Source organism: Necator americanus, chromosome IV, assembly GCF_031761385.1.
Source record: "Necator americanus strain Aroian chromosome IV, whole genome shotgun sequence".
Lineage (NCBI taxonomy): Eukaryota > Metazoa > Nematoda > Chromadorea > Rhabditida > Ancylostomatidae > Necator > Necator americanus.
In genome coordinates this window covers 1,085,050-1,098,126 of record NC_087374.1, presented here as the reverse complement: position 1 = coordinate 1,098,126, position 13,077 = coordinate 1,085,050, and the positions used below count along the sequence as shown (strand labels likewise).

At 39.1% G+C, this 13,077-nt stretch overlaps 1 protein-coding gene across 3 annotated transcripts in view; it reads left to right on the top strand.

Annotated features, from left to right (window-relative positions):
* RB195_000104 (uncharacterized protein) overlaps positions 1 to 6,782 on the top strand; it is a gene marked incomplete at both ends in the record, with an annotated part of 33,230 nt that extends 26,448 nt beyond the window's left edge. For all 3 annotated transcript variants that reach the window (XM_064196259.1, XM_064196258.1, XM_064196257.1), the window contains 9 exons: positions 2,152 to 2,229; positions 3,258 to 3,338; positions 3,606 to 3,677; positions 5,303 to 5,383; positions 5,449 to 5,520; positions 5,619 to 5,711; positions 5,856 to 5,915; positions 6,062 to 6,157; positions 6,702 to 6,782. In XM_064196259.1, the coding sequence (XP_064052138.1) occupies positions 2,152 to 2,229; positions 3,258 to 3,338; positions 3,606 to 3,677; positions 5,303 to 5,383; positions 5,449 to 5,520; positions 5,619 to 5,711; positions 5,856 to 5,915; positions 6,062 to 6,157; positions 6,702 to 6,782 (714 nt within the window). The remainder of the gene's footprint in view (positions 1 to 2,151; positions 2,230 to 3,257; positions 3,339 to 3,605; positions 3,678 to 5,302; positions 5,384 to 5,448; positions 5,521 to 5,618; positions 5,712 to 5,855; positions 5,916 to 6,061; positions 6,158 to 6,701) is intronic.
* Positions 6,783 to 13,077: the final 6,295 nt, after the last annotated feature.

Below are 13,077 nucleotides of genomic sequence, written 5' to 3'. Positions count from 1 at the left end.
CAAGTCAACAGGCAGTTTCAGATCAGTGGAAGTTTTTGCCTCAGGGACTGTCTAACCACGTGAACCCCCTTAGCACTCCATGACGTATATATACGTGCATGGAGTGCTAAGGGGGTTAAAAACCGGGAACGGTTGGCAGTGTAGTGGGCTGAGGTCTGCGGAATAGGGCGAATGGAGGACTGTTTCCCAATCCAGGACCTGAGGTTGGCGGTGAATCGGAGGAGCCACATATCGCTTCTGCCATGAGGCCAATTTGTTTTTGAATCTCAACCCCCAGCTTCTGGTCCCAGGGAACTGTAACCTTCCCACAAAGATGGAACACTTCGATAGACATTCTTGGTGAATAAATCGGTGGATGACCATCAATGTGTGATCAAGAAACTGTGATATTGTAAATTGTGTGCCTGTGTATGAAAAATAAGTACCCAACCTAATAGATCATAACAAAGATGTTCCTAACTGCGATAACAACTAGCCATACAGGTCACTCCACTTTCTAATCAGTTAGCAAATATACATAGTCACTTTTATATCGCTTTTTCACGAACACTTTTAACCATGCGAACACCCTCTTCACCCACATCACAGCCTTCCTGTAAAATTTCTTGTAAAATTGCACCAATCAGCTTCGTCAGTTAATGCGAAAAGGTGAAACCTAATCAAGGATTGTTTTCAAGATATTCAAAAGGTAAATATTTGATGGAGAGTGCTCACAGTTCAGCTTTTCAACAAATAAAGTTGCTTAAAACAGTTTTAATCGCCACCTGAGTAACTGAGATTTATTAATGCGTGAGGTGCAAAAAGCTTTAAAAATTTCCTTTAAAGACACGCCTACTTACTATTCTTGCATATACTTGTTGCATACACTAAATAGTCGTATCGCTTCAAAAATTATCAGAACAATCAGAGAATTATAGCCTGTCGGTTCTCCCACCACTAGAGGGACCATTTTGCACGTTCATTTAAAGACATCACCCCACGAATCAGGGGTGGGGGGATCAGGGAACTTATTCCAGTAAAACCAATGAACAGGCTGCTAGACAAATCGCGACGTTTGCATTGGGATGCGTTCTAACGTATCTCGTAGGAAGAAACGCCGTTCCCATGCCACTTTTTCTGCGACGATTAAAGGCATCACCCCACGAATCTGAGGTGGTACGGATTTCAGGTGGAGTATTCGTATACGGGGTTGTAGATTATGAAGAGGAGGATGATTCCGTTCATTTCTTCCTAATTGCCGTAGAAAACGGCCCGGAAGATACGGCTTCGAACGTTCTGGCGCACTATTTTCTACATGGAGCTCGACTGGAGCGCGCCAGCCCTGTGCGGCGCCGCATCTTCCGGGCCGTTTTTTTTTAGGAAGAAATGTACGGAATCACCCCTCTCTCCATGATCTACTATCTCGTATACGAATACTCCACCTGAACCAACCTCAGATTCGTGGGGTGATGCTTCTAAAACAGAGAATCATAGATGTTATTCACTCTGACGTTCTTAACCGTGTGTGGGAGAACTTGCGCATTGTTCAGATGTTGTTAGAGGAACAGATGAAGGCCACACCAAACTGTATCGTTTAGGTAAGAAACTAGAACAGGTTTCTTTTTATTCGGTGAAGATTTCAAATATCTATGTCATTTCGTTGCTTTCCTGTTACCGGTCCAAAGCGAACCATGACTTTACGTAAACGTCGTACATACAGACACACAAAATTGCATGCACCCATTCATACGGATTTCTTCGCTTTATAGAACTCTTTTACTTGTTATTTTACACACTTATGCTACTCCATTAAAAACAAAAACTGAACTACTAACAACGTTCTTACTCAGCTCACGTATAACTTTCCTGATCACTGCATCTTATTTTCAGCAAAGATATTCACAGCACATAGTTGCATGATTATTTACATAAAGAATGAAGTTTAGCGGAAAAGAACGGCCTCCTCAACAATACTATTCTCAATGTTGGCCATCTTACCATTTCCCTGACTCTTGAGGTGTGATTCTATCCGACGAATTGTGGATGATGCGAGGAATGTAGTTTCTTTTGTGTTAAAGTGGCTGTGCATTTTTCAAACAGTGAACTTCTACAAAAGCAAATCCCATTCGAGCGATGTTTTAAAGGAATCTTTGCAAAATTTTCGATTTTCAGACGTTCGTAGCTACTGCTCAACCAGCCCAACTGATTCATGTTCAGACATTGGGACAGGTTGGAGGACCATCACCTCGGGTATGTTATGTTCTTCCAAACTCTAACAATAAAATACAGCTGACACATCGAAGTATGGTTTCGAATCCTTAGACAAGGAGATTTTGCGAAGGAAAAATCTGGCCTTGTGGAAAATTTAAATAAGTAGTGGGTTGTTCAGCTTTATCTCAAATCAGGTAAACAATCTAGAAACGAAGTAGACATATTAATAGGTGAGTTCGTAGAATAGTCATTGTTACATGTGAGAGTACGATTTCTGCGCAACATAGCGTACATAGACTCATCGACAATAGTCTCCTGGATCGTCTTTCAAACCTCCTTCACTTGACAGAAGTTCTCATCGTCACTTCCTGTGATTAGAAAACTATATGAGTTAAGCAAATTATAGCAGTGTCGGAAAAAGTCATGGAAGACCATTTGTGAACAATGTCGATATAAATATTTTATTAGTAGAATTATCTAATATAATTAAATGGAGTTTGCTAGAATAAGCAGGATTTCTCCGGACTGCATCCTTCTGCACGCTTTGACCACTACTGAGTTAGACTTTATATGGCGGCACAAACAAAACAAAAAGAATTAAGAAATGGGCCCGTCTTTCAAATACTGATAATCTTACAGAGTGTGGCTCCTGAACAGAAAGAGAATTTAAAGGACGCCGTGTCCTTTAAGTCTTTAAGGGACGTCGTAGTAAGTTCTATCTTGCGGAGGTTCCGCGGTAATAATATTATTACAATACATGTACATAAATATCTTTGAGATGTATATATACTATTTGAATAAATATTTAATATACAAGTATATTTAATATGCTGCTTATCTGCAACTTCAAAAAAATTGACTTTTTTTGAAAAACTCAATGCTTTCCGAGACTTAACATCCATATGTGTTAGAAAGGAAAATGGATATTTTTTGGATTAGGAACCACTCATTAAGAGATAGGTAGTTATCCCGCTTTGTAGTATTTGGAGTATTAAAAGCAGAGAGAGAAAGAGATTTTTTAAAAATTTTTGTCGTCCAATCTTTTCATCCTAATAGCTCACATTCAGATCTTGACAGCGACCGCCAGACCCGTTGAAATTATTCGTACTCAGGCCACAGGCCAAAATATTGCAGGTATCGCACCCCAGGTACGTCACGATTGTCTGAATTAAAATATCTGTTAAAACACGAAGCGAATCGCTTACATCCTTCCGAAGCGAAGACTGTTTTCTTTTTTTTTAATGAAGAACAGAAATTTGAAAGTGTTTTCATTTAGTTTTCAGAACTATCACGAATGTTCACATAGAGGGCAGAAGATTTACAGCAATGCACGTTAAACTTCCTTTCAATAATTTATGTGCTGACCCTTGTATCCTGTATGAGTCCAAGTTGTCACGCGAACGGCTTCGTTTCAGGCAGTTGTGCTCACTTCGCCGAACCAACTGATACGAGTCCAAACAGTGGGTGAGAATGTAGTTGGTCCTCAGGTATGTTATTTCGGATAATCTACGTTTTCCGTGTTGTTCACGTATTGGTTCCAATACTCATTTTACGCTAGAACATACGCTTACGCTAGAACAAATTAGAAATCAGCATTATGATTGACGAAAAATGAATGTTGGGGCAATGGATTGGATTTTTTTTATTAGAATGAGAAGGAATGTTTTCTGAGTTTACGCCACATTTCTAAAAAAAATTGTTTGAGTGAAATTGTTAATTGTTCCAAATATGTGACTGTTTTACCTTCATAGCATTGCTGCGACAGGTGAACCACACAGACAAGAGATTCCGTTTGTGGAATCGATGGCCAGACCCACACTGAATCTAGTTAAACTTTTCATCGCTGCGGAGTCGGTAAATTTGCGGTAGTCATATCGAAGTGGATAACGACACTGGCTTGAGGCATTACCTTACCATTACACTACCTGTTTCTTACGGATCTGGCTTTATACGTCAACGTCTACGATTCTGGATTAAAATTGGGTGTGTTCATAGGTGCGATAGGCAGGAGCCAAACCCTCCTCAGGTGAGGGAGTTTGCAGCTCATGGGATGCAGCTCAAGCGATGAGGACCCCTTCGCCAACCCTCCAAAACTGAAGGCGTCTGAGCACCGGCTTTGACTATCGTATGTATGGGTGTGTTAGAGCATACTCAAAAGGTTTTATCAAAATCGCCTCAGTTACGTTGATTACGACGGTGTTCTTGTTCCAGAACTGAACGAAAAAGTAAAGAAATTGAAGGAAGACCATTGTAGACAATGAAAAATTCAAGGTGCTTGGTGCTGATCAATCCTTCTCGGATCCGCCAATGCGTTCGACCTCAAGTCGGTATCACAGAAGTTTGTAAAAGCATTTGTAACCTAACTAATGATTTGTGGAGCCAAACAATTTGTGACGCTAGGATTTTTACCCTTTCGAACAAACCTTGTACCAATTTATTGACTTCGGGAGGATGAAAGAGGGGTTATTTGGTGTACAGGGCGAACCAAATCTCTCCTTGCACAGGACATAGCTCTCAAATACATTCGTCAGCTTTAGCACATCAGTTCCAATAAGTTCCATGCAATAAGCAGAGGGTGTCAAAAATGCTCCGTTTGTCCTTGACATTCTATTTTAACCATAAAAAGTAAAGTCAGTAAAGTCCTTTAATAAATCTAACGCCATAGTTTTGTAGGGCGAGGAATTCTCTATCAAATTTGCATAATAACTTGTCAATACTTCCAAATTCTTCCTAAATTTTTTAAGTTTAGAAAAATTGTAAATCAATTAATTCGCAAACCAGTACATTTACTATGTAGATCCGATAAGGTTGCGATTACTTCATTAGATGAAAGCGTCCTCGAAACATTTTTAAAATAGACTGCGGTATATAATATTTAAAAAAACTATTGTAATGTGAGGCAGATAATCCTTCTTTTTTTGGTACGGTATTGAATTGTATATATTTTTATTGTATAAATTTATTCATTTATTCATATATACACCAATAGTGCACCAAAGAAAAGAGAAGGAGAAGAAAGTGTATTTAATTGAGTTGGAATGTTTATTTATTTATTATTTAATGTTTATTATTTTACGAATTGTACTTTTTACACACATTTTGCGTTATTCAGACATTCGTAGAAAATATGAAACAAGGCCAAGTGGTTGAAACGAAGATAGTGACAGGGAATACGGTAGAGATTGCTCCACAGGTATGCATTCCTTCTGTAACCCGACTGTCAACCACAAATAGATCCTTGTTATTCTGCACATACAGACACCGGAGCCCAATGGTGCCTCTGAAGAGCTGGAGGAAACAAATCGTGAAGATATTCCCGTCGTATCTTCGGTATGTGGCTATACTACACCTATACTCGATAACATTTCAAGTAGTAGAAAATTTGAGAATTGTCAGAATCCAAAATTAGCCTTTAATTAATATTTGAGGCTCGAATACAGCAAACTCTACGTGTAAATGGGACAAACAAGGTTGCTAACCATAAAACAACGACTATCCGTGTACCTCCTTCTACTAATCAGGTAAGGTAATTATAGTAGTTGCTTATCGATTCATACTAAGTGACTAATAATCTATCTAACTGTAATCCTGGAAATAAGGACACTTAAATGTATTTCCAGCTAGATTATGATCTATACCTCACTTCAAGAACTTAAATGTTTTAGGAGAAACACGAGGATAATGGTTTTGACTACGGAGAATCCCCGCACGATCTTACAGAAGCGGTAAAACTTTCCCCTATACTTTCCCCATACATAACTGAGTACAATGCATTTTAAAAATGATTTTTGGCTTAATGACGTTTTTTGACAAAATTGCGAAATGTGCGATTCTTCTACGCGGTACCTCCGGAAGAATCCAAACGTTTTAGGCTATCCTCGGTGACGAACGTTACACTGCGATCGTACCCGAACAGGGAACTACAAAAGCAGTACCTAGTGCCAATTTTGGCTACTCTGGTAAGAAGGTAAGGAAAAGCGCTAAAGATATATGGATTTTTTTGGGTTAATCATACCACGGTACTCATTTATAGATCTCTATTAAATTTTGAACATAAAATAGAAATGAAAAATAGAATAGATTTAAAATAAGGTTCCTTCAACGAAAAGGATAATTTGTATGTTGTGCTTAAACCGCTTTTTTTCCTTAATTTCTTTAAATGAAAGACTGTTCTAATAATATCTTTCTGAAAACAATTTTAGAAAAAATCTAATTCTAGCGCCAGCTCAGAGTTAAAGACTAGATGTTGAAAAAAAGTTGAAATTATAGATAAGATTACAGTTGTAGTGAACTGTTCTGTCTGTCTGATTATGCATACCCACTATAAGGCGTCCCTTGCTGCTCTTCGATTCTTTGATTACTTCGATTCTTTGATTACTACTTGAATCTTGATTGATCCATCGAGAAAGTTCAACTGTCATCCACCGATGGCAGTTCCCGGCCACCGGCATTTTACCAGCGTTGGTGAAACTCTGTGGACAGCCTAAACAGTGCCAAGGATTTTTTTTCAGGTATCTGGAGTGTTGCAGCAGATCCGCAGCGCAGCAGTTGCTTTAGTGGATGGGTTGGGACGCGGCTACGGCCGGCACTAACCACCTCCGAGGCAAGGATGACGTCGAGGATGCAGCTCCACATCTCTCAAGTGCGCAGAGCACCTGTAATTAGCGCTTTGGTGCGAAGTGTCGTCGATTCTGACGACCAGCTAGGTTGTGATCTACTTATTTATTAATAGCTTATTTTTTTCACCTCCCTCATGAATCCTAAGTGCGTTACCAACGTTTCACACTAAACTGAGCAGGGAGCCACTACTCAGTCAGAACGCAATATGCCATAACAAATAATGCTCGTCTACAGATCTGTATGAATATTATTTTTAATCATATTTCTTAAGATAGTGCAGTTTGAAAGCCGTCGATAGAAACGTCGTTGTGTGAACGTGCTTGAATTGTTTTCACTTAATTCAATAAGTAAATATTTAGGTATTTTAGTGTGTACCTCTTCACAAACAATCTGTTTTGATAGATCTCACAGTTTCCAATTTTACATGCAGGAAGCAGCAAATTATATTTTACAGCAGCTGCTTCTTCCTATAATATGCAAGGCGGTCAGTAGGAAAGGAGAAAAAATTGCTAAAACCAAAAATAAAAGTGCTAAAAATTCCCGAGCAATAGAAGGGAGTCGCTTTTTTTCCTCCAGAAGATTATATGACAGCAACCGTGTTTCTCACATTGGGGTCCACCAGCAACTCTCTGGATCGAGTAATACAAGCACAAAAAAAGTGCCCTTGCAATAAAAAATGCTAATGACAATAAGGTCTTATGTTACGTCACTAAGAATGAGTTTACGCCGGGAACGTCAAAAATTCAAAGGTTTGTAGGTTATCATAAGCTGAGAAGCGAAAAATAGACTTACTTGAACAGAAATCGTCTCCACTGGAAGCAATACACTGAATATTCCTGCCGCAATTTTAAACCACTCAACGTAGTATTCTTTTTATGTGTTAACTTTCTAAAAATTTTGGGACTTTGAGGTACTGTCTTCGTGCTCCAATGTTCCAATGCGAGAATTTTGGGTTTTGTGTCGACTGGGAACAGCAAAGACGTACACAGTTTCGGTTTTTTTTCTTTCTCTAGTCATAAAACTCGAGTCAATTCACTTCATTTAAACATTTCAACCCAAATCCTTCAATCTCCCAATCTTCAAAAAATTATTTGCCTGTTTTACCTAGGTTTCTGTAAAGTAGAAGACCACCAAGACCAAACATGTGGATCCGTTTTCCTTTTCCCTTTTTTTCTTCAACTATAAGTTTTTCACGAGAGTGACGTTTAACAGAATTTGAAAAGTGTTAGACAAAGGGTATTCCATGCGAGCAAGCAGGATTTTGATAAGGATTAACCACGACTGACCACAGGGACACAGTTTCAAAAGTAATTGAAGTATCGCGAGAGTACAATGCGAGTTGTACCTCACTTTCACCGACTTCATCGATCTTCAAGAAAATCCTCGACTGAATTGAGACCGGAGCGGTCGTGGAAGCTCTGGATAGGAAAGATGTCTCATCCAGTACACAAATTTACTTCGAGAGTTCTACAGTATTAATTTCTGAATTATAAAATAGCATTCCACAACAAGTAGCCAAGGAGATGAAGAAACGCAATGCTTCAGGAAGAGCTAAGCCGGAAATCACTGCGTCCAAGAATTCCACATTTTTGTCGCTGTAGTTGAAGTTTTATTCATGTTTGTTGTGTTTAAAGGTTGTGCCGTTGTTAGCCATCTTCTATGTATCCTATTTTCTAAAAGTTTTTTTTAAAAGATAAAGGCCGTAAGCCAATTTGTGTGCGATATACTGGAACCGATATGTCCGCCATCGACACCAGGGGAAGGTGAAGTAAAGAAGTAACCCTGAGATGTCATAACAGGCGGAGTCAGGATCACCTTCCGATGCAAAGCCTTCCAGATCCGGGAAGTTATGATTGTAGCTCAGCCATCGATGTCCACTGCGGAGAGAAGCAGGGCTTGTCGCCGCCGTTCTTACTTGGTGATAGCAGTGGGATTCGTTTACACTTCTTTGAAACGGAACATCTGATATAAAGACGCTAAGTAGCGGAGTTTATGACCGATTTCAGGGTGAGATTTAGGATCACTGCATGTCAGATACGGAAGTTAATGACAATGACGAATTTTTGTTGAATTTAACTGAAGTCATTGACCTGCTGTCGTTTTCTACGGTCTCGCAAAGTTCTTCTAATGTTTTTTTAATTACAGCAAATCTTAACATATCAGCTAGATAAGCACTTATTTGGAGTAGTTCACCGCGGGGCTGTCATTGTCATTAAAATAAATATTGTAAAATGAATTCAGAGGTTTTTGGTTTGCGCACAAGATTAATCTCATCTCATTCTCAATCCTCCTTCAAAATTAGTCAGATAAATGATTTCGCCCTATTTTTTTTGCTTGGCGCTTCATAGTAGGTGTTTTAACATTTCGCTGCTAAGGAAAATAATTATTTTAATCCAGCAAACTCTTAAGCACACTGAAGTTCAGCGTGATTCTGCTGTGACGATCACCTTCAGATGTTTCTTTTGCTATTTAAATTTTAATGGATAGTCACTTTCCTCTCCTAGTATACGAATATTTGAGAACCCGTAGTCGTGGATCGTAATTTCTTGTCCCTCTCCTGATAAGAATGCTTTGAATGCTTTGCTATGCTTTCACCACTTTACGCTGTGTTGCGCAATTGTCTCCTTCATGATGCAACATGCGCTTATCGGCAATGCGATGACCAAGCGGAGCGCAAGCGCAAGCGGGTTTGGGTAAATCGCTACGAAGATAAAAGACCTGCAGCCCTCCCTATCCTAGCGGGCGCACGTAAGAAAGCCGGCTCTCACACCGAAGAGAAGTTTGCCATAGTGAGTCATTGAAGAAAGAATTTTTGAAGAGAGTTCAGAATTAGGGGGGTCTGGTTTCATATGCAAAAAATATCTAGCAAAGTCAAAATATGAAAAATCTCCCTGGTTTTTCTGTAGGTGCGAATATGAAGGCAATACATAGAACACGTAGCAATATATTTCTTCGTATTTCCTGAAAGTTCTTCCAGAAAAGAAGAGCAGGGCTAGATTGGAACATTTTCAAGATTTTTCGTCGTTCTACGCGTCTTTGGTGTATTTCTATTATTTTTCCAATAAACAGTTAGTAAATGCTCAGTTAATTTGCAAATGATGCAAAAATTGGCAGACAAATTTACGAGAGACTACTTACTGGGCCGCTAGTCGCGTTTCCAGGTCGACAGGATTCCAGAAATTGGCGAGAGGATCCGCAAATTTGAATCAAAGCCCCGCCTTGTGAGCAATAATAAAGTATTTAGTGAAATACTAGGTTTATTACTCGTTATTATTTATTACTTCCTATTTATTAGGTCTATCGTTTATTTATTATTGTTTTATTGTTGATACAAACAAGTTGATAGTGGATATTAGCCATCGGATTCCTTCTTGAGCGTATTATTACGGATACAAATGTGATAATATTGTAGACCTTTATGTCTGTAGAATGGGGGAAAGTTTAACATTTTGAGAAAAATTATTCTTTTTTTTCTTGTGGGCAAAAAAAAAAAAAAACGGAGTCCCAATATACTCACATAAATTTGTTGGAACAGAGTTTTTTTTTGAACAGGAAACTGTTGATTTATCAACGCTTAAATCACCGTCTAATACTAAAGGATAAAGGATGAAATCCTCCCGTCATTCAATCCTTTTGGGATGGAGCATTCTCGCAGAAGAAAGGAGAGGAATTATAGAAGAGCCCAATAAATTGGTCCCCCTTGCATCATCATATTCTCCCTGATAATCCGGCTGGTTTCGATGATCGGATCGAAATCGAAACGCACATTCTCCTTGTAGGTTGCGACGGAACATACATATTTCTGGCGTACAAGTAATTAATGTACATAAAAATACTCACAAAAGCGATTCACTGCGATTGAAACAAGGTTCGGTAGAAATATTTGTAAGAAGAATGAAAAAGTGTACAAAACATCACTAAAAACTCATTATTTCCCAAATGTAGGCCCAAAATATGTCCTCACTTCAGGTTTTAAAAACTATTCAGCCCAAATGGAGGGCTTGACGGCTGACTCAGATTTGGAGCCATTATTGGAAGTTTTTCATCACTCTCACTAGCATGTTCCATCAATTTCTTCATCAATGAAATCCCTTAGTTGCTTCAAGGAATAAAGGAGTGGAAGACGCCTGGAAACCTCAGCCTTGTGTCACCCCTACCGAGAAAATGTCGCAGGCTTAAATCAGGCGAGCACAATGGCAACAGAACTCTCTTGCGGAAGGCTACACGATGCCGTAGGGTGTTCTCACATTTTTTGGAGGTCCAATTGGTTTTCTTCTCATTGCAAATCCTGTTCCCCTTCCCCTTCGAACCCGTAGCAAAATCGGTTTCCGGTATGGAACACTTTCGTTGGGATATAAACACCGAACCGCGTGCAAAACGACCGCCGCGTAGGAGTTTCGGTTTACCAATTTTCGGAAAAAAAGCGTTCACTACAAAGTCTAAATGCTTAACTGACCATGACATGGTGGTGACTGAAAAATATGCTATGTGCCCTATTTAATGGAAGAGACCAATTCCCTGGATCTGCTTTAATAATTCCATGATTATTTTTTGAGATGTGGGAGTTATTTCTACCGCACTTTTGTACAAACGCATCGTGAACATTACGTTAATGTCACGTACTGTCAGTGTTAAAAATTTAATCTATTTACTCAAAAACAAAATCATTTATTCTATGTTTACTTCAAAACAGTGAGCTCACAACACTTCCTAATGCGATTCTCATCTTCTTTGCGCTATAACTTTCCCTACTTTTTTCTGAAAAGGAGCGATTGAAAGCTATCTTCTCTTAAACCAAAACAAGTAGGAATGGATTAGCTTGATACGTTCAGAACTCCATTTTTGGATCTTGTCGGTTTTAACTCGTAAGTAGTAGGAGAAATGGAGAAATTTCTGTCGATGTTGTAGGAGATTGTGATTTGAACACGAAAAATTTTGCATTCAAGTGAATCAGATGACGAAAAGATAAGAGTAAAAGTGGTTTGAATCAGGGTTTGAACGAACCTAAAAGTAGTATCGAGTTTGATACGCTGTACACGAGGTTGTTAAATAAATTTATTGGCTAACGTTTCGGCTATATCGCCTTCTTCAGATCCAGAAAAGGGCGATTCAATCTACAATTTAAACGACCAACCGCTCCGCAACTAAACTGATAAACTCCACGCCTAAAGTAGGCGTACCTCGTGTACAGCTTATCAAACTCGATACTACTTTTATTATTTTATTTTTAGTACTACATTCAACTATGCCGAGGTTCATTGAAAGTCGAACTTTTCAACTGCTTTGTAATGAACCTAAAAGTGTTTTCATTTTGTTTTCACCTAATTATCAGGGTTCGCTTTTACCTGCACACGTGCTAGTGTTACTTCACGCGTTGTTACTGTAGTTCCTCACATTATATTTCTGCTCTCTGCTATATGACCTCTCCGGAGAGATGTTCTACATGCGATAGCCGGTCATCGCAGTGTGTCCACTGCTTGTCAGCAGCGATTTCACGACGACCACGGCTGATATCTGCGGTGAAATCATAGCAACGGAAAGTGATAAGAGCTTTTTGATCGAACATCCTAACCATTCCACGGGTTCCGCATAGAGGTTGTTCGTATGTTCTGCGAAAGCATTGCTCTATTTTCATTTTTTTTTCGCAAAATATATGCCCGTGTTCGAGTCAGAAAGGAACTAGCAGTTCGCTAACAATATTTATCAATAAAGTATAAAGCCTCTGGCGTTAATCAATCCGCTTGGGACCAGCGCCACCACGTTCACTTCAATTCAGAATCCTTTGAAGTTTGTGAACGCGGACTTAGCCTATTCAATGACTTGCGGGAGTAGGCGATTTATCTAGTCAATGTTTTATCCTTCCCAAGTCAAGTCTGGTACCAATATATCGACCCCGGAGTGATGAAAGGATCGGTTGGCACTGTTTGGTTTGGAACCATTGGCCGTGCGGCCAGAGCGGACCTCTTACCGGCTGTGCTGCATCCGACCGCCATAATTATATTTATCATTATAACATTATAATAATGGTATTGTTGTTGATGTTTATTATTATTTAAAAATATTTCACTATTTATTACTGTTGCCATACATCGTGCGTAGGTATGAACAGTACCGATGCATGAGACTGCGTCAAAACGGTTTCGATGAGTTTTGAAGCACCATCTAACCAGGCTAACCAATATAACTTTATGTCAAAGTCTATGTTTTGGCGTCTCAGCGAAGTAGATTATCCCCTAAACAACAAGTAAACACTCAATAGTCCATAAA